Source organism: Hippichthys cyanospilos, chromosome 1 (assembly GCF_059441005.1).
Source record: "Hippichthys cyanospilos isolate Australia breed blue-spotted pipefish chromosome 1, RoL_Hcya_1.0, whole genome shotgun sequence".
Lineage (NCBI taxonomy): Eukaryota > Metazoa > Chordata > Actinopteri > Syngnathiformes > Syngnathidae > Hippichthys > Hippichthys cyanospilos.
Window position 1 is genome coordinate 9,606,777 of NC_142369.1, and position 27,836 is coordinate 9,634,612.

The 27,836-nt window shown below is 41.8% G+C and overlaps 1 protein-coding gene across 4 annotated transcripts; it reads left to right on the forward strand.

The window, feature by feature from the left end:
* Positions 1-37: 37 nt before the first annotated feature.
* grin1b (glutamate receptor, ionotropic, N-methyl D-aspartate 1b) lies at positions 38-26,822 on the forward strand. Of its 4 annotated transcripts, XM_088427831.1 has the most exons (21): positions 38-397; positions 2,805-3,061; positions 4,787-4,921; positions 4,998-5,174; positions 8,369-8,431; positions 9,007-9,104; positions 10,454-10,575; positions 14,315-14,489; positions 14,623-14,773; positions 14,859-14,945; positions 15,835-15,970; positions 16,049-16,176; positions 17,233-17,397; positions 17,481-17,599; positions 19,020-19,132; positions 19,199-19,347; positions 20,413-20,570; positions 20,959-21,120; positions 21,178-21,287; positions 21,365-21,510; positions 21,602-26,822. In XM_088427831.1, coding segments are annotated over exons 1-21 (2,718 nt in total). In that variant the 5' UTR covers positions 38-396; the 3' UTR covers positions 21,668-26,822. The 4 variants fall into 4 exon arrangements, with proteins under 4 accessions (XP_088283957.1, XP_088283949.1, XP_088283965.1 ...); XM_088427823.1 differs by having other exon boundaries at positions 15,835-16,176; XM_088427839.1 differs by lacking the exon at positions 8,369-8,431.
* Positions 26,823-27,836: the final 1,014 nt, after the last annotated feature.

A 27,836-nucleotide genomic window follows, 5' to 3' on the forward strand; every position in this document is an offset into this window, starting at 1 on the left:
GCGGCCGCTCGCATCCCGCCCGTCGTCGTTATCTCGGGAGCGCGCGTGCGAGCATCAAGGACAGTGGACGCGAGCATCCTCCTCTTCATCATCATCGTCATCATCGTCGCCGTCGTCGTCTTGAGGTCATCCGGACGGCGAGAAGGAAAGTTGCGCGTGCGCTTATTGACGTGCGTGTGCGCGGGAATCAACAGGACGGAGCGCGCGCAAGACAAAAAAAAAAAGAGCAACAAGAGACAAGAAGACGAAGCCAAGCGATTCGAGCCAGACGCCGAACCTGTGGCTGACGGACGTGCCAAGGAGACCGGAAGCCAATGTGATAATTGATCCAAGGGCGGGAATCGGCAGCTGCTGCTTTGATTTGGAAAGGGGGCGAAAAAAAGCAGCGTATCGAACAGTAAGTGTTTTATTTTTGAACGACTGCTGCCGCTTCCTTCTGTGCTTGGTGACGTAATCATTCTCGTGGACACCTTGCGGCTAATTGCTAACCCTTTGCCCCACCACTGAGGCTGTGGGTGTGTTTGTTTATCGTGCAGTGTTTGGTTTGAGTGTTCAATTGCATTCGTGTGTGCCTGGTTGTGTGTTTCAGTGTCAGTTTTCACTGTGTGTAAAATGTTTGTATTTGTTTTGCGTGAAAAGCAATGTGTATGTCGGTGTGTAAAATATTGTGTCCAAATTCTGTTGCGTAATTTTGTAGAATGCTCAAGGGTGTGTGTAATATTGTGTTAAGTGCTGCCGTGTGCGTGTCTAGAGTTTAAAATGCGCTGTGCACAAAGTGTTTTGTAGCTGTGTGCAAATAAATGTGTTTCATGCGTAGATGTTTGTTCTGTGTGAGGGATTTTTTGTGTGTTGTTTTTCTAGTTGTTCGAGTGTTTGAAGTGATTTTTGTTTACAGTGTGTTCGTCTAAAGTGTTTGTGTGTGTGTGTTTAGCTGTGTACTTGAGTTGCTGCTATGTTTTGTGTGCTTTTTCAGTAAAATGTGTTTAGTGGTTACAATTTGTTGCTGTGTATATAAAGAGTTATGTGATTTTTTTTCAGTGAACAGTCTTATATGCTTAGTGTGTATGGTGTGTTGTGTAATTTGTGCTGTGTGGTTTAAATGCATTGTTGCTGTGTGCTTTTTCTCTGTGCCGTAGGTTATTGTGTGTGTCTGAAGTGTTGTTTGTTTTAAAATAATTTGTGCCATGTTGTGTTTTGTTAATATGATGTATTTTGTGTAAATTGCAATTTTTACTAAATAGGTTTTGTGTATAACGTGGACTGTTGTCAGTTTTAAAAAGTTTGTTGTGTGCAAAATGGTTTGTGTTGCTTTTGATAGGTGCTCTGCATTTGTACTATTTGTGTATTGGTGTGTGTCTAGCTGTGTGTAGAAAGATTTTTGAGTATACTCATAAATACACACTGTATACAGTGTGTTACTGCTTTCTTAAGTGTTGTGCACACATATGAGAACACTTTTCTCTCACCATCCCAATGCAACTTTATTTATTTAGATCATTTAATACACATGATTATTCAATGTGTCTTTATTGGTAAAGTGTTTGGTAGAGTCTTTTACTCTCTTCAAACTTACCTTCCAACTTCTGTTATCTTTCCTTTATGTTTGTGCGCTAGATGTGTCTGTGTGCGTGTGTGTGTGTGTGTGTGTGTATCTGTGTCGGTGTTTGTGTGTGCACAAAGACATACAGTGGACCCCCGCCATACGAAATTAATCCGTTCCGGTGTCCGTATCGTAAGGCGACATTGTTGAATATTAGGCAATAGAAACCAAAATTGCATATACATATCAAAAATTGGTAGCAAAACAGTATAGTGTTACTTATGCTGTATGTAATATACATGTATACAATTAAATAACAGAATAAATAAAAAATATATAAAGGGAAAATGACATTTTATTTACCTTTGCGTTATGTTGACTCAAGCTACTTACGGCAATAATACCCAGCGATAGTAGCCTAGCCATCTTCGTACTGTATTTATTATCTCCAGCTTTGTTTCCATACTAAACATCTTCTTACATCTACATTTAACATCACTAGCAATCATAGGACCCATGGCTAACCAATTAAAGTTGGAATTAAGCACTCAGACAAGAGCAAGTCTTTAGCATGTCGGCATCTTAGCGAGGTTAGTGTTAGGGTTAGTGAAACATTGCAGCGCATACAGTTTGACGCGACCAGAAAATAAGAGGAATTACCTAAAATCGCCTGAAGAGTGTGGCAAAGCAACATAAACACAACATAAACGTCACAGGTCATGACAGTTGTTGATGTAGTCAAGTGGGAAAAATGCCGTAAAGAGAGGATTAAAAACCTTAGTATTCCACTTCTTAATGTGAAAAACGCCAGGGACGCCGTAAGTCGGGGGTCCACTGTATATGGCTTTCACTACTGATTGGTTAGCAGTGCAAGAGCAAGAGCCAATCAGATGTTGCTATGGGCGGGACAGTGCTGCAGCAAGGCCCAACAGACAGAAAAAATCATGACTAGATTATCAGAGGTTTATAATGACAGAGTATATCAGGCATAAGATTAATAAAAATGTCCGATGTCAATCTACACCATTATGGCGAATATCTGCCTCAATAATCATCCCGGTCAGTCTATCCTCAATTAAAACTGACTGCTGAAATTCTGAGGCAGATTTTAGGTCTCTGTATGATTAACTCATTATCCAAAATAACTCTTAGTTAGTTGTTCATTAATAATTGCATCTTTTGTGTTGAAAATGTTGTAGCTCCGAGTGCAAATATTTCTCAGCACTACTAAGTGGTGATCCTTTTCGTCCCCGCCCCATCCTAGTGGAAGTGCGTGCATCACTGCTGCTGCTGGCGCTCTACTGTGGGGCCGTGGCGCTGTGCGGCTGCGAGCCACGCGTGGTCAACGTGGGCGCCGTGTTGAGTCAGAAGCGCTACGAGCAGGTGTTCCGCGACGCCGTGGCGCACGCCAACGCCGCGTACGGCCGCGACCGCTTCAAGATGAACGCCATCGCCGTCACCCACAAAGCAAACGCCATCCAGATGGCGCTCTCCGTGTGCGAGGACCTCATCTCCAACCAGGTTAGCCATTTGTCTGGCATTGATCATGTGACGATCACAAGCTGCGCTGTGATTGGTTGTTAACTGAGCCCTGAGCGCATGTGATGTCATTTTCAGGGCAGAGCAAGTAGATAATGTGTTTTCAAAGTTATAAATTGTACTTGAAAAATAATGGTGTATCAAATTAATTATTGACACCATCTTCATTTATTATTACTTTACTGATGAAAATGGCAAAATGTCTTTTACAAATAAATCAATTTGAAAAATCTGGTTAAAACCAGTTTTTGTTACACCCCTACTGAATAGGCCAATTGGAACTGCAATGCAGCTCGCATAAAAGTAAACGGAAAAATATTGAAAGAAAATATTTGATCAATTAATTAAGCTGTAGATTATTTTGTTGATTTATCGATCAATTAAAATATGTATCTTTAACAAAAAATGCAACTTTTTCAAATTGACAATGCAAAAATATGATTTGTTTGTTGGATTGGTCCATGTTACGTAAAATTTAAAAAAAATGTGCAAAAATTGTTTTCCAAAGTAAAAAAAATATATTTTCATGTTTTATTTTGATTCAACACAATGATAAAGAGATTGATTTCATAGTCGGCTAAAGAAATATGAGAATGATTCCAGTCTAGAGGCTGAAACGTTGAGCATTTGCACCATTTTAGTTCGCTAAATGATTAATCCATTAGCTATAATTTAGTAAAGGATTAGTTGTCGATTTAATTGTTGCACCTCAAATTTTGTTTTTGAAATGGTTTGAATCCACTGGGGAGGACCGATCATAAGATTCCGACCTGTCAATCTGAATTTTGGAAATCCCGATTTTTTTTTTTTTTCTATTTTATTTTTCATAACCAACAGCATATAGTGTGGCAATATTGTTTTTTTGTGAAACAACGAACACCACCAGTGAAAAAAATACACACCGGATTATTAAAACTGCACATGAAGTACCATTATCAAAAAAAAAAAAAAGCTATTTTTTATCTCATTTGTGAAATTGCGCTGACAACTAGACAGTTGTTAGAGAAGAAATTTGTGACATGAATGATGGGGTATGTTGTGATGACATTAATGGGGAATAACAGGATTTGATGAACGACATCATCGCAGTCGCCTGTCAGTCATCCGAAGCTCGGCCAGATAAATGCGCGCTCACGCCGCAAGGTCGTCTGTAGCTCTAATGAGGCCAACATGGCGTCCGGCGCTCAGATTAACAATGTTGCGCGTTCGTGTACATGCGTGGATTACAAACACATGCATACAACGCACACACCCACTCTAAGAACAGTTATGTTTAAAACAAAAGCAAAATTATGCCTGACCCAATCTTTGAGTCAATTCAACCTGATTTTCTATTTTGAACCTAGTTATTTTGAACAAAAAAAACACAACAAATCAGCCCTTTTGTGCTAGACAACCTCCATTTTTTGTTTTTGTTTTGCATTAAAAAAAAAAAAAGAAAAAAAGAGTTGGATAAAATTGACCAAGATATAAGGTATTTTTAACCGATTTCAACTCATCGATTATGTTGTTTTTGATGTAATGGTTTTTATAGTATAGGTGAACCGAATTTGTATTTGGAGTCTTTTGACCCAATCATATTGTACAGGAATATCTCAAATACTGATCGGAATATTGCGCCTGTCCTTTTTTTGATCCGTAATTGGTTTGTGACCCAACTGATTTTCAAATGACATCTCCTGCACTCGCATACCTTCTACGTTTTAGGTGTACGCCATTTTGGTGAGCCACCCACCCCAATCCAATGACCACCTGACGCCGACGCCCGTGTCCTACACGGCTGGCTTTTACCGCATCCCCGTGGTGGGCCTGACCACGCGTATGTCCATCTACTCGGACAAGGTGAGCGCTCGCACCCCCTTGCTCGCCGGCCGGCGCGGAGACCCGAGTCACGAACGTAGCGTGTGCTCCCGTGCAGAGCATCCACCTGTCCTTCCTGCGTACGGTTCCCCCGTACTCGCACCAGGCCAGCGTCTGGTTCGACCTCATGCGAGAGTTCCGCTGGAATCACATCATCCTCATCGTCAGCGACGACCACGAAGGACGAGCGGCGCAGAAACGACTCGAAACGCTCCTGGAGGAGAAGGAGACCAAGGTGACGCGCTCACATGCCCCTGTGCGCACGCACTCACACAAATACACACACAAATACACACCAGTGGGTTAATGCAAACATGCACAGACATACACATGCACACACACACACACACACACACACACACAAATACACACTAGTAGATTCATACAAACATGGACAAAAATACACATGCGCAGGTATACACACACACCAGTGAATGCACACACATGTACAGGTATACACACACACACAAGTAGATTCATACAAACATGGACACAAATACACACACACCAGTGGATGCACACACACGTGCAGATATACACACACACTAGTGGATGCATACAAATGCATTTGCACACTAGTAGATTCACACACACATGCACACTAGTGGATGCACTCACACAAATACACACACACTAGTGGATGCACACACATGTACAGGTATACACACACACACACACACACACACACTAGTGGATGCATACAAATGCATTTGCACACTAGTAGATTCACACACACACAAACACACACTAGTGGATGCACTCAAACACACATAGGTATGCACGCACATGTATGTACTCATGCACACATGACTGCACACGTGGATTCATTTAAATAAATACACAATCACACGTTCATGAACACAATTGAATGCACACAAATACATACACACATGAACACTAGTAGATACACACAGACACACACACATGCACACTTGTGGATTTGCAAACTTATACACACAAATGCACACTTGTGGATTCATGAAAATAAGCATAAATACATACACACCCACATTCAGACCGACCCACAAAAAAATGGACATGGGGCAAACCTTACAAAATCATGCAAAAGACAAATACAGGCCTATACATTGTGGATACACACAGACATATGGGTGTACACGCATACACATGCACATTACAAACACACTTACGTGCACTTTTACACCAACGTCTACACACATTCACACATGACTGACTCATACATGCGCATGCATACAGATACACATTATTTATACACAGACAAATAACGGACACGCGCACAAGTGGATAAACACAGAAAGACATGTAAACACACGTGTCTTCTTCGCGTGTCTTTGTGAGGACGTTACCATGGCGACAGCAGACCCCACGTCCAACCGTTCAAACGTGAAATCATCAAAATGTGACGCTGTTGCCGCGGCACCACTTCCCGAACGTCCACAGTGAAGGCGGCGCGCGGCGGGCGTCCTCACAAACGCGCCGGCAGGACTTTCTGCTTCATCGACATTGCCATCTTCCTGCTTCTTCTTCTTCTTCCTCTTCTTCTTCTTCCTCCTCACGGTGTTACGTGACTGGTGCTCATTTTAGCCGGAAGTGCTCATTGAAACCTGCTCAGACTTTTCCTTTGGGTCATGTGTTGGCTCGTTAGCATCTCATAGCAATGAGTTGACCGAAAATAAACAACTTGGATGATGTCGTTGCACAAGTTTGCATACCCTCTTACAACCAGGAATGAAGTCTCATTCCGACTCATGTCAGTGACGTCTCATGCTTGTTCGAACTAACATTGCATATCCTTTTTTTGTCATATCACACGATTCATTAATTAAACATTTGTAAGGGGGCGTGCACACATGTGCAACCACATTACTTGTTGTGGAGAAAATCAAGTCAAATGTATTTATACGTCCCCTGATCACCGGAGGCCCACGTTTGAAAAATATTAATGACATCCCCTCTTATCAAAACCCCATTTTATATTCCACTTATGCGTGCGCGGACTTGTATCATCTAAGTCATGTTAGCATTAGCACTTTCCATAGCAAGTGTTTCGGCATGTTAACGCGCTCTTCGGCGGACTCCGTTTGCCCGTTGACATTTCAAGCCCGAGCGTTTTGAATTCTTTGTGAGCTTGCGGTGGAAAATTTCCCGTTCAGTGCAGATGATCACACCTCGTATTCATGTCATCAATAAAAACAAATAAACACCACGTGAAAAATATCGTCAACAGCGCCGGAAATCAGTAATAGAGAATATCAAAAATGCGGAATATCAATTAGCTATCTGGCTTAGCCTAAGAGGCTAGCAAGTGTGTGTTTGTGTGTGTGTGGATGGCCGTGTGAGTGTGTCAGTCGTTGTGTGTGTCACCAGTGAAATGGAGTCTGTCAATTGGCAAACTAACATGCTAACTAATGTGCGGCAAGCACTAATGCTAACAAGCTAGCATCAAATAAATGTCACATTTCAAGTCTTTTGTCGTTGTGGAACTGTCCTCATGTCAATTTTATGACATTCAGATTCGTGGCTCACTCAAGCTAACAACAAACAGGACACGCCATGAATAATGAACAATTGGAAAATAGACATGCTCTATTTGAGCCATGTGCCTGTCTAAAAGTTGTCGCAGAAAGGACTCCAGCAGTTGCTTTATTTTGTTGGATCCAATTTAAACATTTTAACGTTATAACACATAACTAGAGTGCAAGAATACGAAAATAATCACAATGAACATGAAATTCGTCCTGTGACAATGAACTTTCAATTTTGTATGCATTGTGCTTCAAACCAATGAAAATCTTTTTTTGGTGGGGAATTGTTTTCAATTCTTTTGATGCATTGCATTGCCCCCACAAACATGGCCTCCACAGTTTAGCTGAGCTAGTTTTGTGCTTGCTAGCACATCACATCAGCGGCATACAGGATTAGCATCCGTTCTACCAATGATTCAATATATTTTGTCCTCCTGTGAGTGCTGTATGTGTGTTGGGGGGAGGCGATATTAAGCCAAGCTAAATGACCAAACAAAGATTCTTGCTAACCGAAGCTAACAAATATATTCTCTGCTAAACGAAAGTCTATTGTTTCTTGCTTTTGTGTCAAAATGGCTCAGCGAGTTCCTCTTCAGTCTGCGCCTGTAAGAATAACTCGGTTTAAATTTATCCCGGCTCATTTGCATATCAAACAAAATGAAAGCACACCAAGCGCACACAAAGATGTCATCGTCTGACAAAAGAACACTAAAACCCAAACGGACTGAAAGAAAAATGAAAAGCACACAACTAATGCTGACATCACAGGTGTGTCCAATCATGTCAGCCAATTTCATGTGTCAAAAGTGTGTACCTGTGTGTGTGTGTAATGCATACATGTGTCTATGAGTGAATGTGCGCGTGTGTGTGATTTGCCTCGGGCGTGTGTGTGACGTTCTCTCTGTTGTCACACGACCATCAGACTAAAATCAGGAACTATGAAAACGTGGAGCAACACGGCTTTGACTTCCGGAGAACGCCTAAGGTAGAAGATTGTCTAAGGTAGAACGCTTGCATGGTCCAAACGCTGCACGCCGCCCGACCAACCGACCGACCGATCTCGTCGACTGGCCGAAGCCCCGCCCACCCGATCCAGAGATAGCCCTTATCCTGGAGGCAGCCATCTTTCTTTTGGTTTGTCATGACTTTGGGAATGCAGGACAGAAACGCCCCCCCCCCCCCCCTTACCCCCAGCCCCCCCCCCCGTGTGAGGGATGCATGCGGGGTCTGATGGACGCCGCCCACCAGGCGGGACCTCCCACTCCTCTGCAAACACCCACCAAGCCCCCACCTCCCCCTCGAATTTTTGGTTTCATTTGCGCTCGTTAACATGCTAACATGCACGTCCCTGATTGGTTGGTTGGAATCTTGCATGTCCACCAGTTTTCACTTCCACTTCCCGCTCCCCATTGGATGCCCCCCCAACCCCCCTCACCCCCCTGCACAACTTATTATTCTTAGTAGTATGGGGCAAGTGGGAGCATGGTCGTTGAGGGTTTGGCTAGCGTGCTAACGTAGTCTGTGCTATGATGTGTTGTGACGTCTCCGTGTGGACTTCAGGCCGAGAAGGTTTTGCTGTTCGGTCCCGACACCAACCTCACGGCCCTGCTCATGGACGCCAAAGACTTGGAGGCCCGTGTCATCATCCTCTCTGCCAGGTCAGTGAGCTGAGCGCTAACTGCTAACCTGCTAACAGCTTACTGGCTGACTGACTTATTTCATGCTAAAGTAGTCAATTCAAAAGAATTGCATGATTTAACATTCACTGACAGTTTTTTCACAGAATTTTGACATATTCAAAACCTACAAGATTCTGTGTTCAAGCTTATGTCTAAAATAGTGACATCTACTGGTGATTGTGCATCAATAAAGTTGTTTCCACGATTGAAATTTATAGTGGAGTAGCTGTAGTAGCTGTTCTCAAACATAATTGACATGTATACTCATCACTTTTCAATAGATTTTCCAGTCATGAAGAACTTCCGTATTTCCCAATGTATAGTGTGCATTTTTTAATGAAAAAATATGTTAAGTCAAAATAAATGGAAAATTAAAGCAAAAACAACGTTGCACCATTGTACATGGGCATAACAAATTCAGATTTTTCTGGTCAAAAGGAAAAGAATTCGCAGAGAAAAGAAAGGTCAAAAAGGTTACTGAAAAAAGGTCGCTGAAAAAGAAGGCGCATGCAAATTTAATGTTCATCGAAAATCAGTCTCTAGAGGAGTGGTTCGCGAACTTCAGGGGGTACTCAAGATTTTAAATAAAACAAACATGCAAAAATCCTATAAAAACAATTATTGAATTAATTGTTTCAGAAAAGTATAACTTCATAAAACTAATTTTATGTTTGGTAGGTTATTCAACTTCAATATTGTAAAAAGCCAGATTCTCCCCCTTGGTTCAACCCAACTTGTCATGTGCCACCTCTCGTTACCTGTCAAGTTAATGATTGAAATTGAAACTTGAACTTGAAAATGAAGTTTGAAAGGAAGTTTAACAAATCAGACACTGATGGTATGTTTTAACTTTTTTTTTAATGCAAAGATGCTTTGCACTGGTTAAGGGGTACCTGGCTGAAAAGATTTTTCAAAGTGGGGACATCAACGGAAAAAGGTTGAGAACCACTGCCCTAGAGAAAGTAGTAGAAGATCTTAAATTTAATCGAAAGCTAATTTCCATTTACAGCGAGTCAAGTGACTTGCTGCAAATTAAGTCCATTCAAAGCGACATACAGTATGAAGTTGATTTAAAGCAGATCACGTGAGTTTGATGATTTTAAAGTATTTGATTCAAAGAGTCAATTAACTAAGGTGATCTAAGGCGACATACATGATTGTCACTGAGTATGTGTGACAGGAGCCTTAACATTAACATTAACGTTAACATGCTAGTTGCCGTTCCATCGTAAATGTTGGATAGCAACTTGCAAAGCTAACAAGGTTCTCTTTTCTGTGTGCGTCTGTGTGTTTTTCGTCGCCAACGGTCTGTACCCGACCGGCCGCAGCGAGGACGAAGCAGCGGGCGTTTACAAGGCGGCCCGGCATCTCAACATGACGGGTTCCGGTTACGTCTGGATCGTCGGAGAGAGAGAAATGAGCGGAAAAGCTTTAAATGATGCACCGGATGGTACGGAACACGCGGCGCACTTCTGCCTTCCCTCTTCCTGTCTCTCTTCTGCTTCCATGTAATACGTTGTCTTTGAATGAGTCTACGCATACTCGCCGATAGCATCGAGCTAAACTAGCTAGTGGACGCTGAAGAGCCGCCATGCTAACATCGAGCTACATTAGCAAATATTCATTAAATAGCATCTAGATCAGCATCTTTTAAGTATTGGTGAAAAACAAAGACTAGTTGTTTACACGTGAGCAGCATTATCAGATGGCTCTTTTCAACTATTGGAAAATGAGAACGTATGTATTTATTTTTTCCCCTTGATACTTTAAGGGAAAACTTAATTCTCTTTTTAGGTGTAAAATGCCAAAACTTGTCAAACATTCAAGGTTTAAAAAAGGTTTAGTTTTGAACACATTTTTAACATTAATTATACATAATAATAATAAGATTTCAGAGTACATTTTACAATTGTCAGACAGATTCAGCAACAAAAACTCAAAATTTCAACACTAAAGGGGCATGCTTTGTTGTTGACGAGATCATTTTAGTGATGTTGCGGACGAAAACAACGCTATGGCTAAATCTTTTGGGGCAAAAGTGGCTGATTTTCTTCCATATCATTTTTCTCTAACAACTCAAATCTGTAATGGTTCTTGTCAATCAGTCAAGTTATTTCCAAGCTTGAAATTGATGGTGGAGCAGCCTTATAATTTGAAAAATGTCAGCATATTGTTACATTATCAAGTTGATAGCAGTTAGGCTAACACATAGCTAAATTAGCTAGTGGATAGTGGCCAGGCTAGCATATAACCGGATTAGCAAGTGGATAGCAGCTAGTTTCGCATTTAGCCTCAGTACAAATGTATAGCATCCAGGCTAGCATGTAGTTTAATTAGCCAATGACTCCAAATGGCTCCATTGACAAGAAAAAATTGTTGTTGCTAATGAGTTTAAGTTGTAAGTGCAGTTGCTATGGGTTACCGCTCATCGCACTCGGATGGAAACATGGCAGTTGTGATGCGGGAAGCTAATGGCTAATTAGCTTCTTTTTGGCGCTGCGTGGTCTCTCTGCTTTGTTTTTTGCCGATTGAAGGTTCAAACATGCCAATTATGTTTGAATGCGTCAATCATGTTGCGCGTGCGTGTGCCTTTCACTGTTCTAACATCTTTTGTTTGTCTCATCTTCTTTAGCTTCTTTCTCCTCACCGCCGCCTGTCTGCCTGTTGTCGTGTTACGCCGGCGAGGGCGGGGCGACTTGGGGGGTGGGGGCGTGACTTGAATACAGTGACCCCTCCCATTTCTCGCGTAGAATATCTTGACGCTAGAAAATCTGCAAAACGTGTTAGTCGGTTGACCCCTCACGCGCCTCTGCAAATATGTTTGTCGAGATGGGTGACTTTACTTTGAGTCATAATCATATTGCTTCATTATTCATACTCCCACGACTGTAATTTTCATCAGAATGCCCTGTTTGCACTAGTGGGGGTGCATAAAATAAATTATTGTAAAGAAAGCATTTATCGTGACTTCCCATTTAATTTTAACACCAAAATGTTTGGCAAAACACATAGCTAAGTCAATTAGCCTAGTGCTAACGTAATATGCGAAAGTCCATAGATGTGCTAATGGATATTAGCATAGATCTTGTGGGGGAGTTCACTGTAATATCATGTTTGTTGTTGAGGGGGGGCAGAATTCTTGTGTTGCCACGGTAACCGTGATGGTGGTGATGTCATTGTCTGAACAAACAAACGCTGGTAAGATAACGCCGACGGTTTGCACTCTGCCATTGGTCGGCCCGGGCCACGCCCACTGGGACGTGGTCCAAGTCGGTAACACCCACGCACACACGCACAAGTCCATGAGTTGACGACTCACTGACACGCGGCGACACATAACAAGAATGTACACCTGATGGGTCGTCGTGTCAGCGAGTCGTCAACTCATTGACACGTGACAAGTCTTCACATGTGACAGCAAGTCCCCTCGTGTCGAAAAGTTGTCAAGCGATTTTTGCGCTGATGATAATGTGATGACTCGTTGGCACGCGTGACTACTCGTCAGGTGTACGTACTTGTCGCGTCGGGTCGTCACGTGTGAGCGAGTCGCCACGTGACAACTTTTCGACGCGGTGCGTTTTCGCGTGTTGTCACGTGGCCATGAATTGTCACATGTCAGTAAGGTTTCACCTGTCGGTAATGCCTCGTGTCAAGAAGGCTGAGTGACCCGTGGTCACGTGTCGGATCACGTGACGCATGACAAGTTGTGGCGTGTCAACTCATCACGTGTTGTCACATATGACGGGGTTGTCACGTGTCAGCAATTTGTGTCAAAAATGATGCATGGTCTCATATCAGCAAGTCATGATAGGATGTCATGGGAAACCGCATGTCAAGTGTCGTCATATGTTAACACGTTATCATGTTTCAGCAACTCATCACGTCAGTGTTGGCACGTCACCATGTCATCATTTGTCGTCATGTGTCGATGATTTGTCACACAATGACTTGTCGTACGCCCGTGAGTTTTCATGTAACGTCACATATCAACATGTGATCAGGTGTCTACTTGTCATCGCGTTTTAACGAGTTACACGGCATCGTCACACGGAGATGTGTCGTCACCTTTCGACGCGTTGTCACCTGTCAGCAAGTTGTCATGTGTAGATGAGCTGCCACGCATTGTCATGTCACCTGTCTGGTCCACACGTGATCACGCGACACGTGTCGCTTGGATGCGACGTATGAAGGAGAGTCAGCCGTTTATGTTCGCTGAAGGTTTCTTGACAAGGAAGGCCTGTATTCACCCTTTCATAATACAAGCCTCCTCAAGTAGACTTTTTTGTTTTTTAAATCTCTCCTTACTGTTGTTTGTGGTCACATGACCATCCAACGCGCTCACCTGTCAATTGCAACATGGAAACGATATAACACACAAGTGTGTCCAGACCAGATCTGGATTGTAGGCCTTTTCTTGTCCAGAAGCCCTCAGTGTACTTCACGCATGTGATCTTCTTCACCAGACACACGAATGCATACAGTGTCAGTTTCACAACATGTTTGATATGGTGAATGCTAATGCTCTTAGCTAGTAGTTATCGTCAGTAAGACTCGCTGACCGTATTCACAATTTTTTTAACACAGTGTTTTTTCGTGAGGTAATGCTCACATCTTGAGGACATTTCAAGAAGTGTTTTCTGCATGTGCTTTAACGTTACGGTATTTTCTGCCAGTTTTAGCTGGTTCTGTGTTAGCCAGTTTTACAGCATATTTTCTTTGGTGAATGCTAATGCCAATGAGCTAATTAGCCATTTGGACACACTAACTGTATTTGAAACTTAGCAGCTTACATTTTTTTTCTTGTTGTAATGCTAAATGTAAAGTAGCATTATTTGCTAGCTTTTGTGGTATTTGGTACTGGGAATGCTAATTTGTGAGCCAGTTTTAGTGCAATAACAGCGTTTGCCAGTTCTAACATCTGTCATGTCGTTAGGCAATGCTGTCAGTGCTAATGTACTTGCAGTCGCTCATGTGACTGGTGAAGACAAATCTATTGAGGTTTTTAATTAACAAGCGGCTGTGAACTCCCAGCATGCATTCCGGTGCTTGGAGCGTCTGAAACTGTAATTAAGAAAATGGGTTTAATTAGCATGTGCGGATGCACGGGCGCGTGTGTGTGATGAGGGCACATTTACCGCTGCGTGTTTGTGTGTATGTGTGTAACCCGTGTGTCTGTGCGTGCCGGTTAGGCCTGCTGGGTCTGCAGTTGATTAACGGTAAGAACGAGTCGGCGCACATCATGGACGCCGTTGGAGTGGTGGCGCAGTCGCTGCAGGAGCTTCTGGACAAAGAGAACATCACAGAACCTCCGCGGGGATGCGTGGGGAACACTAATATCTGGAGGACGGGACCCCTCTTCAAAAGGTGCGCCGCTACACGTGCCCACGCCAAGGTTAACTAAAATTGAAAAAACATTTACGGTAATGAAATTTTTAAAAAAAAGGAATGAGATGAATGCCTTGAAAAAACATGGTAACTAACTGAAACTACATTTCAGGGTGCTGATGTCGTCAAAGTACGCCGAGGGTCTGACCGGTCGCATCGAGTTCAATGACGATGGCGACCGGCGCTTCGCCACTTACAACATCCTCAACTACCAACAAAAGCCCGGAAGACTCGTACAGGTCGGAATCTTCAACGGCTCGCAGGTGAGGGATTATCAAAAGCGCACACAGAGGATTACACGCGATAACACACAATCATGGAGTATATGATCACGCTTGTTTGTGGCAGGTGGTGATGAACCCGCAGAGGAAGATCATCTGGCCTGGCGGGGAAACTGAAAAGCCAGTCGGCTACCAGATGTCAACCAAACTCAAGGTCTGGTAAACAGCTAGTGCTAATATGTGAACCTTCTGTCATGTGCTTATGCACAAACATGCAAATGTACTCATGACCTAACATGCTATTTTGTGTGCTAAAGTGCTAACAAGCTAATATAGTTGTAGGCTAATCTACTATCGCGCTAATATGCTCATGTCCAAATGCATATTTTCAATGTGCAAATGTACTTTTGTGCTAATGTGATAACATGGTAATATGCTAACAAACCCTAACGTACTCTAACGTTTGCTAATATGCTAATGCCGTGCTTCTCAAACTTTTTTCAATGCTGTACTCCTAGGTATGGCTTAGCGTTATTTTTTTCAGCTATTCCATAATGTAGATTGTGGAACATCATCTGTTTTATTTCTAGCTCATCTGACGGAAAATTACAACGACTTACTTTTTTTTGAAATATAACAGGAAACTGACATGTTTTGCTGCCGTCTTTCTGCTAAACCTACACAAAAGATAAAAACTTCATGAATGTAGTGTGGTATTAATAGACTTGCGAAGTGTAGTCTCTCTGAGGCATTGTTATTCATGTGCTTCAAGATTGTTACATTCTTTTAGTTTACCACAAGATAACACTAAATTCTACACACTGTCCCTTTAACAAAAAATGCGTATGTATAATGTTATTGAAATAAGTCACTATAACAAAGGTGTCTTCAGGTTCCAATCATTTTGCACTTAATTTGAAAAAAAAAGTGTCAGTGTTTCTGTCATTAAAAAGCATTGAATTAGATTTTCTGATACCTGCAGCAAGAAATCTTGTTGAAATTTCACATACTGGCTCTGGTACCTTCACGTGGTTTTCAATTGTACTTGCTATTGAACGAACACACAAATGTTATAATGTGCTAACATGCTAATGTCTGTGCAGATCGTGACCATCCACCAGGAGCCGTTTGTCTACGTGAAGCCCACCAAAGCGGATGGAACATGTAAGGAGGAATACACAGTCAACGGAGTTCTCATCAAAAAGGTTATCTGCACCGGACCCAACGGAACCATTCCAGGTCTCACACTCAAACACGCTCACAAACATGTCCATGTGTACGACGTGTGCACAGAATGCATTTATGTTGGTGCTTCAGGTCAACCGACGGTTCCTCAGTGTTGTTACGGCTTCTGCATCGACCTCCTCATCAAGTTGGCCATGAGCATGAACTTCACTTACGAGGTTCACCTTGTGGCCGATGGGAAATTTGGAACGCAAGAGAGGGTAAGGGGCGGCTTCCGCCACGCATGCATTGAAAATGCTATCCGGCTCACAAAATCACACATGACGCATAAAAAATATAAATCTTCACACGCGCGCTTTTTCATACACACACACATCCACTTTTCAGGTACAAATCATGCATCAGCCATCAACTAATAGCATCCCCTATGTACAGTACATGTATCATTGATATAAATGCATTATTTATCTTTATGAACATTTATCATGCATGCTAACATGTTTTATACATGAGCCACGATTCTATTGGATGGGTGTGTGCGTCCTGCTGGTTAAAGAAATGTATCAGGGGTCTTTGTTGCCATAACAACACTGTCTCACTGGGGTGTCTTTGTTGTCGTGGCAACGTGCTATCACATTGTTTACTCGTTGCCGAAACGATACCCTGTCGTGTCAATGTCTTTGTTTCCATGGCAGCAGACAATGACATGTTGTTGTTGTCATGACAACACCCTATCACAACGTCAAGACAAACATTAAATACTAAAACTACCCTAAACGTATGCAGCCATTTTCAACAGTCCATAATTACATTTATAATCACTTTAGTTTTCATGTACCTTTAATACCTTTCAAAGCCTTTTTATCACATCATCTTTACTAAAAAAGACATATTGTCCTCAAGGGTCAGGTAACAATTGATCACCGCTCAGCTTGTGATTGTCAAATGACCAAATCTTGTTTATTTTCATCTGGGTGAAATTTCAGCTTCCTTGTGTAAAGACCAAAGAATTGGACAAAGATACTTCACAAGGTTAACAATTAAAGTACCTCAATAATTGAAAGAAATTGAAAAAAGATATAGATTGGTACTGTGGTATTATTGAATGTCTGGTCCTTTAAATATGTAAAATTATGTCTTGGGGTTTAAATCAGTTTAAAGGGCATCAAATATTATGACAAAAGTTGAAAATAGATGCAGCATGAGTCCTGTGCGTACGTATCTCGGATGTGTTGCAAAAAAGGCGCACGTGCCTGCAGTTTGCTTGTATTTTTTTGGCACGATTATGAAGCGTGTTGTGCCGTCCTGTGCGTAAGGTGAACAACAGCAACAAAAAGGAGTGGAATGGCATGATGGGCGAGCTCCTGGGGGGCCTGGCCGACATGATTGTGGCCCCCCTTACCATCAACAACGAGCGAGCTCAGTATATTGAGTTCTCCAAGCCTTTCAAGTACCAGGGACTCACCATCCTCGTCAAGAAGGTAGGAAGTCCGCTCGGCGGGCAAAAACGCAACAATGAGAATGAGAAGAGGAATAAGATTTGCCGGCGATTGCGTGCCTGCAGGAAATCCCTCGAAGCACACTGGACTCGTTCATGCAACCTTTTCAGAGCACTTTGTGGCTCCTTGTCGGCCTGTCGGTCCACGTGGTGGCAGTGATGCTCTACCTATTAGACCGATTCAGGTAGAAACACACCCAAAGTGGAGCACACACACATGCTCTGACAGGGCTTCAAAAACAAAACTGGTTGCGATACCATCACCCAAATGGAATTTTCATGCAAGTGTATGTGGGTACCTAAATTTTTTAAATGTGAAAAGTAGTCATACTTTACATATTTAAGACAAATATTACTGCAGTACACATATTTACTTCAGATTTAAGCAAATATGTGTACTGCCGTAGTTCGACGTCCGAGGAGCGCACGTGGCAAGTCCATTTATGGTTAACTTGTCTTTCCGGCATGCAGGAAACCTTCACAGCACATCTCTCTGCAGTATAGCTTTATTTTATGTTTTTTAATCCGTGATGCACTGAGGGCGCGAAGTAGTGAGGGATCGCTGTACTGCGGAAAGACGCGCTGCCAAGTTTTCCTGCATGCCAAACAGACAATTAGACTGTAATTGCACTCGTCCTACATCGATCTCGAGGGAGCCTTTAGCTGACTAAACATTATAAACAGGAAGCAAGAGTTTACACTCGCAATTCCAATTAATTACAACAGGGCTGTGTTTTTTTACGAACTGCATTGCTCGTTCAGCATGTTCCCGCGTGTGAGGTGGAAACTGCTTGCTGGAGGCAGTCAACAGCTTTGACAGGATTGACTGGCTAGAAAATCAGTCAATCAGCTCACGGGTACTCCTACAAGACACGTGATTGGCTCCTTGAGCCAATGAGGGCTGGAGTGGATGCAACTGGGCTGTTGTTATTTCTCAAGACGCAGTCTCTGAGTGCAGCTGACACGTGAGTGATGACGGCAGAGCATTGGGTAAAATGAGGACAAAACAGAGCGTTGGGGAGATGTTACAAGATGTAATAAATTGGAATTTTGAGTGTAAACTCTGCTTCCTTGTTATTATTTTGGGTCAACTGCGGGCTCCACTCGAGGTCAACATCCAAAGGCCGTTACGCCGAGGAGTAATCGTAGTCCCCAATATGCAAAGTAGAAATACTTTTCACATTTTAAAAATTCCGGTACCCACTGCATGAAAATTCCTGGATGGGGGGGGTCCTATTTCATGGAATTCACTTAGCGCGGGAGGGCTTCGGTCCCCATGAACAGCAAAAAAACGGAACACTGAACCACTCTGTTACCTGTCCGGCCCACTTAGGGAATAGATTTTCCTTCATGTGGCCCCTGATCTAAAATGAGTCAAAATTACTCTGCGGTGTGCCGCTAAAAAATGTTAGACCCACTCATACATGCTTACATCATGTATGACAAGATGACATTCGAGCAGTGAGACAGGATCAGATACAGAGGGACCAACCAGGACATGTTACATGTATTACAGTGACGATCTACCTACCAGTCTTCTTGATCTCAAATGTGGTGCATACAGTACATACAGTATAATGTGTACGCTCACGTGTGTGCGTGCAGCCCATTCGGAAGGTTCAAAGTGAACAGCGAAGAAGAAGAAGAAGACGCCCTCACCTTGTCCTCGGCCATGTGGTTCTCCTGGGGAGTTCTCCTCAATTCTGGGATCGGAGAAGGTGAGTCCGGCGTCTTGTCCCGAAGCGTGCGGGGAGCTTGTCTGAACCTTGTACGCCCGCCCCTAGGAGCCCCGAGGAGTTTTTCGGCGAGGATCCTGGGAATGGTGTGGGCGGGCTTCGCCATGATCATCGTGGCGTCGTACACGGCCAACCTGGCCGCCTTCCTGGTGCTGGACCGGCCTGAGGAGCGCATCACTGGCATCAACGACCCCAGGGTCAGCGCCCGTGCGACGGCGACGTCATCGCGTCCCCGGCTCCCGCACGCGCACACCCCCAAGCACAAATGAACAACAACACGTCGTCATCACCTCCTTTCCCGATGTCGTCAGCTTGTTGCCGTCCTCGTGATGTGGCTGCAGTCATCACGCCAACAAGCCTTCATCATCATCATCACATCCTCCTCCACACCGTCGTTTTCATCCCATAATCGTCATCATGTCCCCGTCGCGGTCACGCCTGGGTAACGTTTGAATATTCCAACTGCGGGTGCTTTGCATCTTTTGCCTTTTGGTGTCTTGCTGCATATTGCCCAAAAAAGTAACTGTTACTTTTCTCATTACTTGTTTGAAAAAGTAACTGAGTTACTTTACTGGTTAGTTGCGTTAAAATTCACTGTTAGATTCCAAGTTACTTTTATGGGTACAGTTCACAAAGTATCACTCTGCAGAGCATACAAAGTTTTGATAGTGACCTTAAAAAACAAAATTTGCTTTATTAAAAGCAACATTAAGACAGCCTTATTTTTTATTTTTACAGCCTTCATTTTTATTTATTTTTTTTATTAGAAAAGACACTTTGGAGGACTTCTTCTCACAACATTACTAATTGTTTTTATTTTTAAAAAATACGCAAAAATCTTTTCTAAAATAAAACTACCAGTACTCTTTTTGACAGATTTAAATACTAATGGTGTAATAGTAAAACCCAACATATATGAAGTAGATTGCTTATGTATGTATTTATATATATATATATATATATATATATATATATATATATATATATATATATATATATATTTGCACTGTTGCAAGAAACGTTAATAATTGAGTTTTTAGCTGATACAAATTCAAAATAGTGCTGACTTGCATCTTGAAAACATTATGCCACAGACATGAACGTTAATTTGCTTACCCCCATAATGTAAGTCACTATGTTCAGTTCAGTTCATGTTCAATAGATGTTTTATGGGTTTTGTCTGCATGTGTTTCCATGTTTTCTGTACGTTTGGCCTCGTTTTCACATCTGTGTGCTGAACGTATTTTGCTTCCGTCCATCAGCTGCGAAACCCGTCGGACAAGTTCATCTACGCGACGGTGAAGCAGAGTTCAGTGGACATTTACTTCCGGCGTCAAGTGGAGTTGAGCACCATGTACCGGCACATGGAGAAGCACAACTACGAGAGCGCCGCTGAGGCCATCCAGGCTGTCCGAGACAAGTGAGCGCTCGCCACCTTTTTACGACGTCCCCAATGGGACGTGATTTTTAATCAGATATTTTCTAAATAAAAATATCCTGAACCAGCAGGATTTTCCATTGTCCATCCATTTTCTATAGCTGCTTATCCTCACAAGGGTCGCAGGCTTGCTGGTGTCTATCCCAGCGGACTTTGGGCAGTAAGAGGAAGACAGTTTGAGCTGGTTGCCAGCCAATTGCAGGGAAACGGACAAACAAACACCCAATCACACCCAAGGACAAGGAGGGGCTTGGCAAAATATAATGAAGAAGCACTGCAATAAGCTGCAATAAGCACTGCAAACCTGTCCAGTCTCTCTGTGAATACTCTTTTCACAGAAAAAAAAAAATGTTTTTTTCCTGCCCGTTAGCAAACTGCACGCCTTCATCTGGGACAGCGCCGTGCTGGAGTTCGAGGCGTCGCAGAAATGCGACCTGGTGACCACCGGAGAACTTTTCTTCCGCTCGGGCTTCGGCATCGGAATGAGGAAAGACAGCCCTTGGAAGCAGAACGTGTCGCTCGCCATCCTCAGGTAAGCGCCCGCCGCGACCCCGTCCGCAAACAAACCAACCTCATCTACGGGTCTCAGTTCCCACGAGAATGGCTTCATGGAGGACCTGGACAAGACGTGGGTTCGCTATCAAGAGTGCGACTCCAGGAGCAACGCGCCCGCCACGCTCACCTTTGAGAATATGGCAGGTGAGCGGCGGGAGCGCGGCATGGCGTCCCGTCCCTCGTTTTGCACTTGTCCTCCTTCTCTTCTTCTCTTCGTCCAGGTGTGTTCATGCTGGTGGCGGGGGGCATCGTGGCGGGCATCTTCCTCATCTTCATCGAGATCGCCTACAAACGCCACAAGGACGCCCGCAGGAAGCAGATGCAGCTGGCGTTTGCCGCCGTCAATGTCTGGAGGAAGAACCTGCAGGTGAGGATGATGACCGCCACATCAGAGATGATGATGAGAATGACAGGTGAAGTTAACGCATGTGTGTGTGTATGCGTTGTCTTCCTTGTAGCCGTATCCGACCGACATCACCGGACAGATCAACCTATCAGATCCCTCCGTCAGCACCGTGGTCTGAGCGCTGCGGACACGCCCACCGCCACACTCAAAACCCAAAACACACACAACGCACATGAGCACACACCAGTGAGCGACTTTATTTTGGTAGCACTAAGTGTTCGAGTGTTTCTTGGTCATTTGTCAGGTGGGCGGAGCCAGTGGAACAGGAAGTAGATTCCCTTCACGGTAAAACACATACACTGTCCTATAATAATGACGATAGCATTCCTAAAAAATATAGATTACACTGGGAAATGTGCGTTGTTGATACGAAACAGGAAGTGACATCAGCAAGACATCTGTACATATTTTTTTAATGATTCTTTGAGCAATAGCAAAAGATCAACACCAGTTGTTAGCTTCAGCACGTTAGCTTAACGTCACTGCCCACGAGGCTCCGTCCCCCAACGCTCCCACGGCATGCTGGGATTTATGATGTCATCAAACTTGTATTATGATGTCACTCTGTCTACCTCCACTGGCCAATCAACACAAAGCAATGTCCATGTGTCGTCAAACGTTTCATTCGCCTAAAAAAGGTTTGTTGCTTCTTATCGGCTCAACGCATTTGTATCGTTTTTCGTTCCATGTAGCATTTTCAGTAAGCAGCTAAAGTTAGCATGTTAAGCTTGTTATAGTGATGGAAACCTGGGGCCTCATGGGGGCTGACGTACGCATGTTTTTATTGATTTTGATTTGTCGACGAGTCAAAGAATTGACTCTGAACAATAGCGGACGGTTCAATAACCACTCGAGGCATTTTTAAAAAAAAATTTTTTGGACCCGGATACCCTCTTATTAGTGTACATGTCAGAAAAAACGTCAAGCCAATCGCAGCAATAATCGTCACTACTCCGCTTGACAGTAAAACACGTCGGAAACACAGTTTGAAGACCAACTTCAAAATAAACCTTAGTTTACCAAATATATGAACACAAATGTATGATTTTCTTTTAAAGTTGGTTATGGCAGCATGAGCAAAACACTTGACATACTTCAATCGACATAACAACAAGAACAATGTGATGAAAACGTATGACACCTGTTGCTAATCTTTAGCAGTGGCTTGAACCTCGATATATCTGTGTCTATTATAAATTAGCCGCTCGCTAACTAGCAGTGCGCGAATGCTCCAGATAGACTGAAAGACAAATGACTCTGCACACTTTGATGCTAACATCACACTGATCCAAACACAGTTGCCGTTCCTCCCGATCACATTTGAACAAACTATAATGACTCGGGCAAAAGACCAAAATCCGCGGGTAGAGATTTGGAGGTGGAGGAAACTCATGTGCTGCTAAGCACAGTTTAAAGAGACACTGTGTAAGATTTAGACCGTTTTTCATTCAATAGGAATAAATTATGTTAAATTTCAAAAACTCGCAAATAAATGTGTTCTTCACGACCAACAGTATATTTTAAATTAATCGTATGTCTAATTATTATGGAATGATTTTACATAGGGGTGGCACTCCTCCCGAGGTCGCCATGTTTGATATAGCTACGGACAGCAGAAGGAGTGCTTATTGTTGCATTTACCGTAATCCTACCAAATTACACATACTCTCCGGGAGTGTGTGCATTCTTCACATGCGCTTGGCGGAGATTTAGGGGCATTACGGTAGATGCAGAAATAAACACTCCTCCTGCTGTCCGTAGCTAAATCATACACAGTGTCACTTTAAGTAGAAAAAATGTTGATCATCAAAACGTAACAAAAGTTGGTCATTCATAGTTACGTGGAAATGTGTTATTTATTCAGTCTTCTGTGTTTTATTTATTTTTCACCAATCAAAAAAACATACATTTTTATTTTTATTCGAACACTTGATATTCAATTTGAATTTTCAGTAGGATTTCTAATCATTAAAAAAACATGTTAATGCTCACATGCCATTATATATATATATATATATATATATATATATATATATATATATATATATATATATATATATATATATATATATATATATATATATATATATAGATAGTGGTAGTCTTTTGTACAGTATGGATCAAGAGAGAACTAACACAAGTGCACCTGATGTCCAGAGTGCTGTTGTATATTTTAATTAAAACGTAAGATTTTTAACATTTTCAGATTTTTATAGCATTGCTGTCACAGAGTGCCATTCGCATAGTACAAAATAATCAGATGAACAATTCGGCTCATGGCTTGATGATCTGATTTTGCAATGAGGAAATCCCAGGCCTTGTTTATACTCATTTGCATATTTATATGAGGGGCAGTAAGGGAGGAGTCTGGTATTCCAACATGGATAGATTTTTTTTTTTCTTTTTTTATGCATTCCACATTTTCTCTTTTTGGCAGTATGTTGTTTTTTGTTGGCATACAGCAAGTCTGTCCATGAGGCCCCTGGAGATCTCGTGCAAATTTCACTCTTGTTAGCCGGTTGCTAATGCTAAGTGAGCATTTATTACTCCAAGTGCTGATTGATGCCGATTAAGACATTGCACTTTTTTTTATATGCTTTTATCTGTTTTTCACAAAGGCCTGGTACACATGCCAAGATGACAAGGGCTGTTTTTGTCCTGGCTTTGCCTCTTTGCGACCAGAGCATCTATGATATTGAAATAATGACACGTTTGACTTGTCAAGAGGCGGAGCACGATTTCTTGAAAAGCTAGCTAACATTTTTCCTACCTGTAAATGAAAATAATCCAACAAAGATTACCGAAAAAACTAAATAATAACACAAAATAACTGCCATCAAAGAAATCGACGTCTTTGCGACAACACTTTAGCTGCCCAACAAAGTGCCTGACGTCAAACACGCAAACAAGGATACAGACGTGAACTAAACCCAAACATGTTATACTCTGTGTATTTTTATTTTATTTTTCGACTAAAAACGGCTTTCCATATGCTGAGAAATATTTGGAAGAGCAAATGTTTTCCCGATGACCTCGGCGTTTGACAAGGCTGCCGCATCTTTCGCCAAACCTCGGCTAACAACTTCGTACCGCAGCCGCTACGCTGGTGGAACTCAAGCTTTATGTTTGTGCTGCTGAGATAATCAGAGCAAACCATGCACTGCAAAAACTGTTAAACATCGCATGCTTTTGATCTTTTTTATTAGCTCACTTCGCATTTTTCAACATTTACAAAAAATCCTTGTGTGTGTACCAGAACTTTCTTGAGAATCCAAAATGAACGGATGCTGATTTAGTTTTTCAACTTGATGTTGTAAAATGTTTTGCTTGCACTTGTTCTTCTGTCACATGAAGCACTTTCAGTTAGCAGGATGTTTTGCTAGCCTGGTGCGCCATCTTGTACAAAACGCCGGCTAATGCTACGTGAGTAAAATTAGCCAACATGAAGTATGCGGCTAATTCTCTTTGATTCACACTTAGCCAACGTATTTCTTTTGTTGACTAATGTGAGAATGAAACTTAGATTTATTTTTTTTCCCGAATGCTAGTTCTGCTAATTTGGCAATGCTCATTTGTAGCGATGTCACTAGAGGTTTTCAAGAGGATGTCCCGATCCGCTGATTCCTTCAGAGATTATGTCGACTTCACACATGTGGCGAGGATTTTATGTTTTTTTAGCATTTCAACTAAGCTAATAACACTCCATTATGTGAGCTCCGCAGTTTAATTGGACTTTAATTGTAAAAATATGCTAATAAATCATCCTCTTTTCTCCATAGGAATGTACTGCCGCAATACTGTTTGTCTGCTCTCAGACTTGTATGATCTGATACCTTGACATACTTCATCTGTCATATGCATACTATTCTATACTCTTCAAGAAATATCATGTTTAAAACGTTTTTTTTTTTAAAGAGAGCTAAACTCAAAAAAAAAGAAATGGTACATTCCACATATTTAGACAAACATACACTTGATAAAAACACATAGTTTGGTTTTCTTTAGCTTATTGCTAACATGTAACGCAGAACACCAAGACGGGCTAACAAATAGTGATGTCGCACTAAAATCCTTTAAATTTTCAACTATCTGAACACATCGGCAAAGCCACATATCATTACCGCAATAGCATAATTGCCCAGGTCACGTTTTTGGAAGAGAATCTTGATATTATGACGTTTAGTTAAAAATGACTTGCAATCATGTGTTAGGCTAGTAATATACAGAAATTGTCATAAACCAACACAGGCACATATTTTTTCTTTACTGTGTGGAAAAACAAGTTTAAATACTGTAGCTTTGCCCTAATATTTTTATATCTTATTCATCAAATGTACGTGTCATCGGCTCTTCGCTAGTTAGCTAGCTAAACACGCAAATTGTGCCAGATAACAGCTGATGCAAAGTTTCTGTACAATGAGGGGAGACTCATGCCCGACTTCAAAGTGTGATTCAGGAGCGTTTTAGTTCAGGTGAAGGAATCAGAAAAGTTCTAAAGGTGTAAATTTTTGGTACATCCCTAGATCTTGACAGGGACTAACATTAGATCTGGTCTAAACTAATACTTGGACCAACTCAAGACCTGGTCTAAACTCAGACCAAGTCCAACTTCAGATAGTCTTACGTTCGATGAGAACTAATTTTGGTCTTGGTCTAACTTGAAACAAGAACCAGCTTTTGACCTGGCCTATCAAGACTTTCTCAAGAAAATGGGTCAATAAATTTGGAGATGTTTTTTTCTGAGAGATATTTCACAATCAAAAACATGGAAGCATATATTTGATGTTATACTTATGTATAAGATCTAATATCATCCTGTATGTTACATTATCTCCATATGTTAGCATATATTCCACCTTATGAAAAGATGTCTTTTAAAAAGCTGAAGCTGTTATGCTAGCAACATGTCCCATTTTGTTAACCTTTGCTTGCTAACATTTTTTGATATGCACATTTATTTTGTGAATACTAACTAATGTAGCAACGCGTTAGCCTATAGCTCAGTGACGTCATTGTGATTGACGTGAAGTGAGAAAAGCAAATTGCTGCAAATGTTAGCGCTAACACGCTAATGCTATGTGCTATCTTTGCGTGGTGTCATATGCCGTGATGGAGGCGGAGCTATTGTAGAAACCCCTACCGTTGGGATTTTTCCACTTCCTGTCTGGAAGTGTGAACTGACTGTAAACAAATCATGTTCTTGTGAGAAAAGGTTTTTGACTGTAAACAATCTTGTTCATGTCAAAATAAAAGTTTGTGATTATAAAAACTCATGTTCATGCCCAATGACAGCTTCTAATGTGAACCGTCATACTGATGCCCGAATACATACGTTTTTTGACGGCAAATTGTTTTTTTATGTTCAAATTACCTTCCGTTTGAAGTTTAGATAGTATTGCATAGTTTTACCACTCTTATATCTTGTTAAAAAGGACATACAGAAAATGAAATCTTAAGATCTGTGAAATTTTAGTAGTGTTTGGAATCCTCAGGATAGACATTACGTCAGATGTCTATTGTCTGTCGGCCTGCCACGTCACTTTTTGCTCACTGAAATATAATTTGACTGACTTGGATGCAATACTGCTGCATCTTTATTGTACAAACTGCAATTAGCCTGCAGTCAATGGGTCAATAGTACTTGACAGCACCACCAAGCAGCAAACGTGTTCAGTTGAGTCAATAAATGGGCTTGGTTCAATTCACTACTCACAGCACGGCAGACTATACCGGATATTTGTTTTCTTCTATGTATTTATTTGTATTTTTAGGCCTGGTTTCAGCTTTCTTGGTGATAAAAGAATTCTGGGAATGCAGAAACTTGCATTCTGATTGGCTCTTGGCCAGGAAATGTAATTTCATTGTTAAAAACGTTTTGTAGTAAATTCAACCTCAGCCTTACTTAGTTTTACTTGTAGTGTATGTGACAGATGAAATGTAGACAAATGTTAATGAAAGTTTACAGGAAATGCAAGATAGAAGTTTAATTCCCTTATTAAAACGTTTTGTAGTAAATTTAACCTCAGCCTTACTTTTTACTTGTACTGTATGTGACAGGAAATGTTGACAAATGTTAAAGTTTACAGGAAATTCAAGATTGAAGTTTCCCTTCTTAAAAACGTTTTGTAATAATTCAACCTCAGCCTTAGTTTTACTTGTGACAGTCTCTTAACTTGTAGGGAAGGCAATTATGTGAACTGACATCCACCAATTGTCACGTAAAGCATGCTGCTGTCCAGTGGACATTAATTGCGCTCTCGGTCCCTCATTCCTAGGGTTAAATCGTT

Coding starts and splice junctions, on each gene's coding strand:
- grin1b (XM_088427823.1), top strand. Junction 14,774..14,858: donor GAATCTTCAACGGCTCGCAG/GTGAGGGATTAT, acceptor TGTTTGTGGCAG/GTGGTGATGAACCCGCAGAG. Junction 19,348..20,412: donor CTGGCATCAACGACCCCAGG/GTCAGCGCCCGT, acceptor TCCGTCCATCAG/CTGCGAAACCCGTCGGACAA.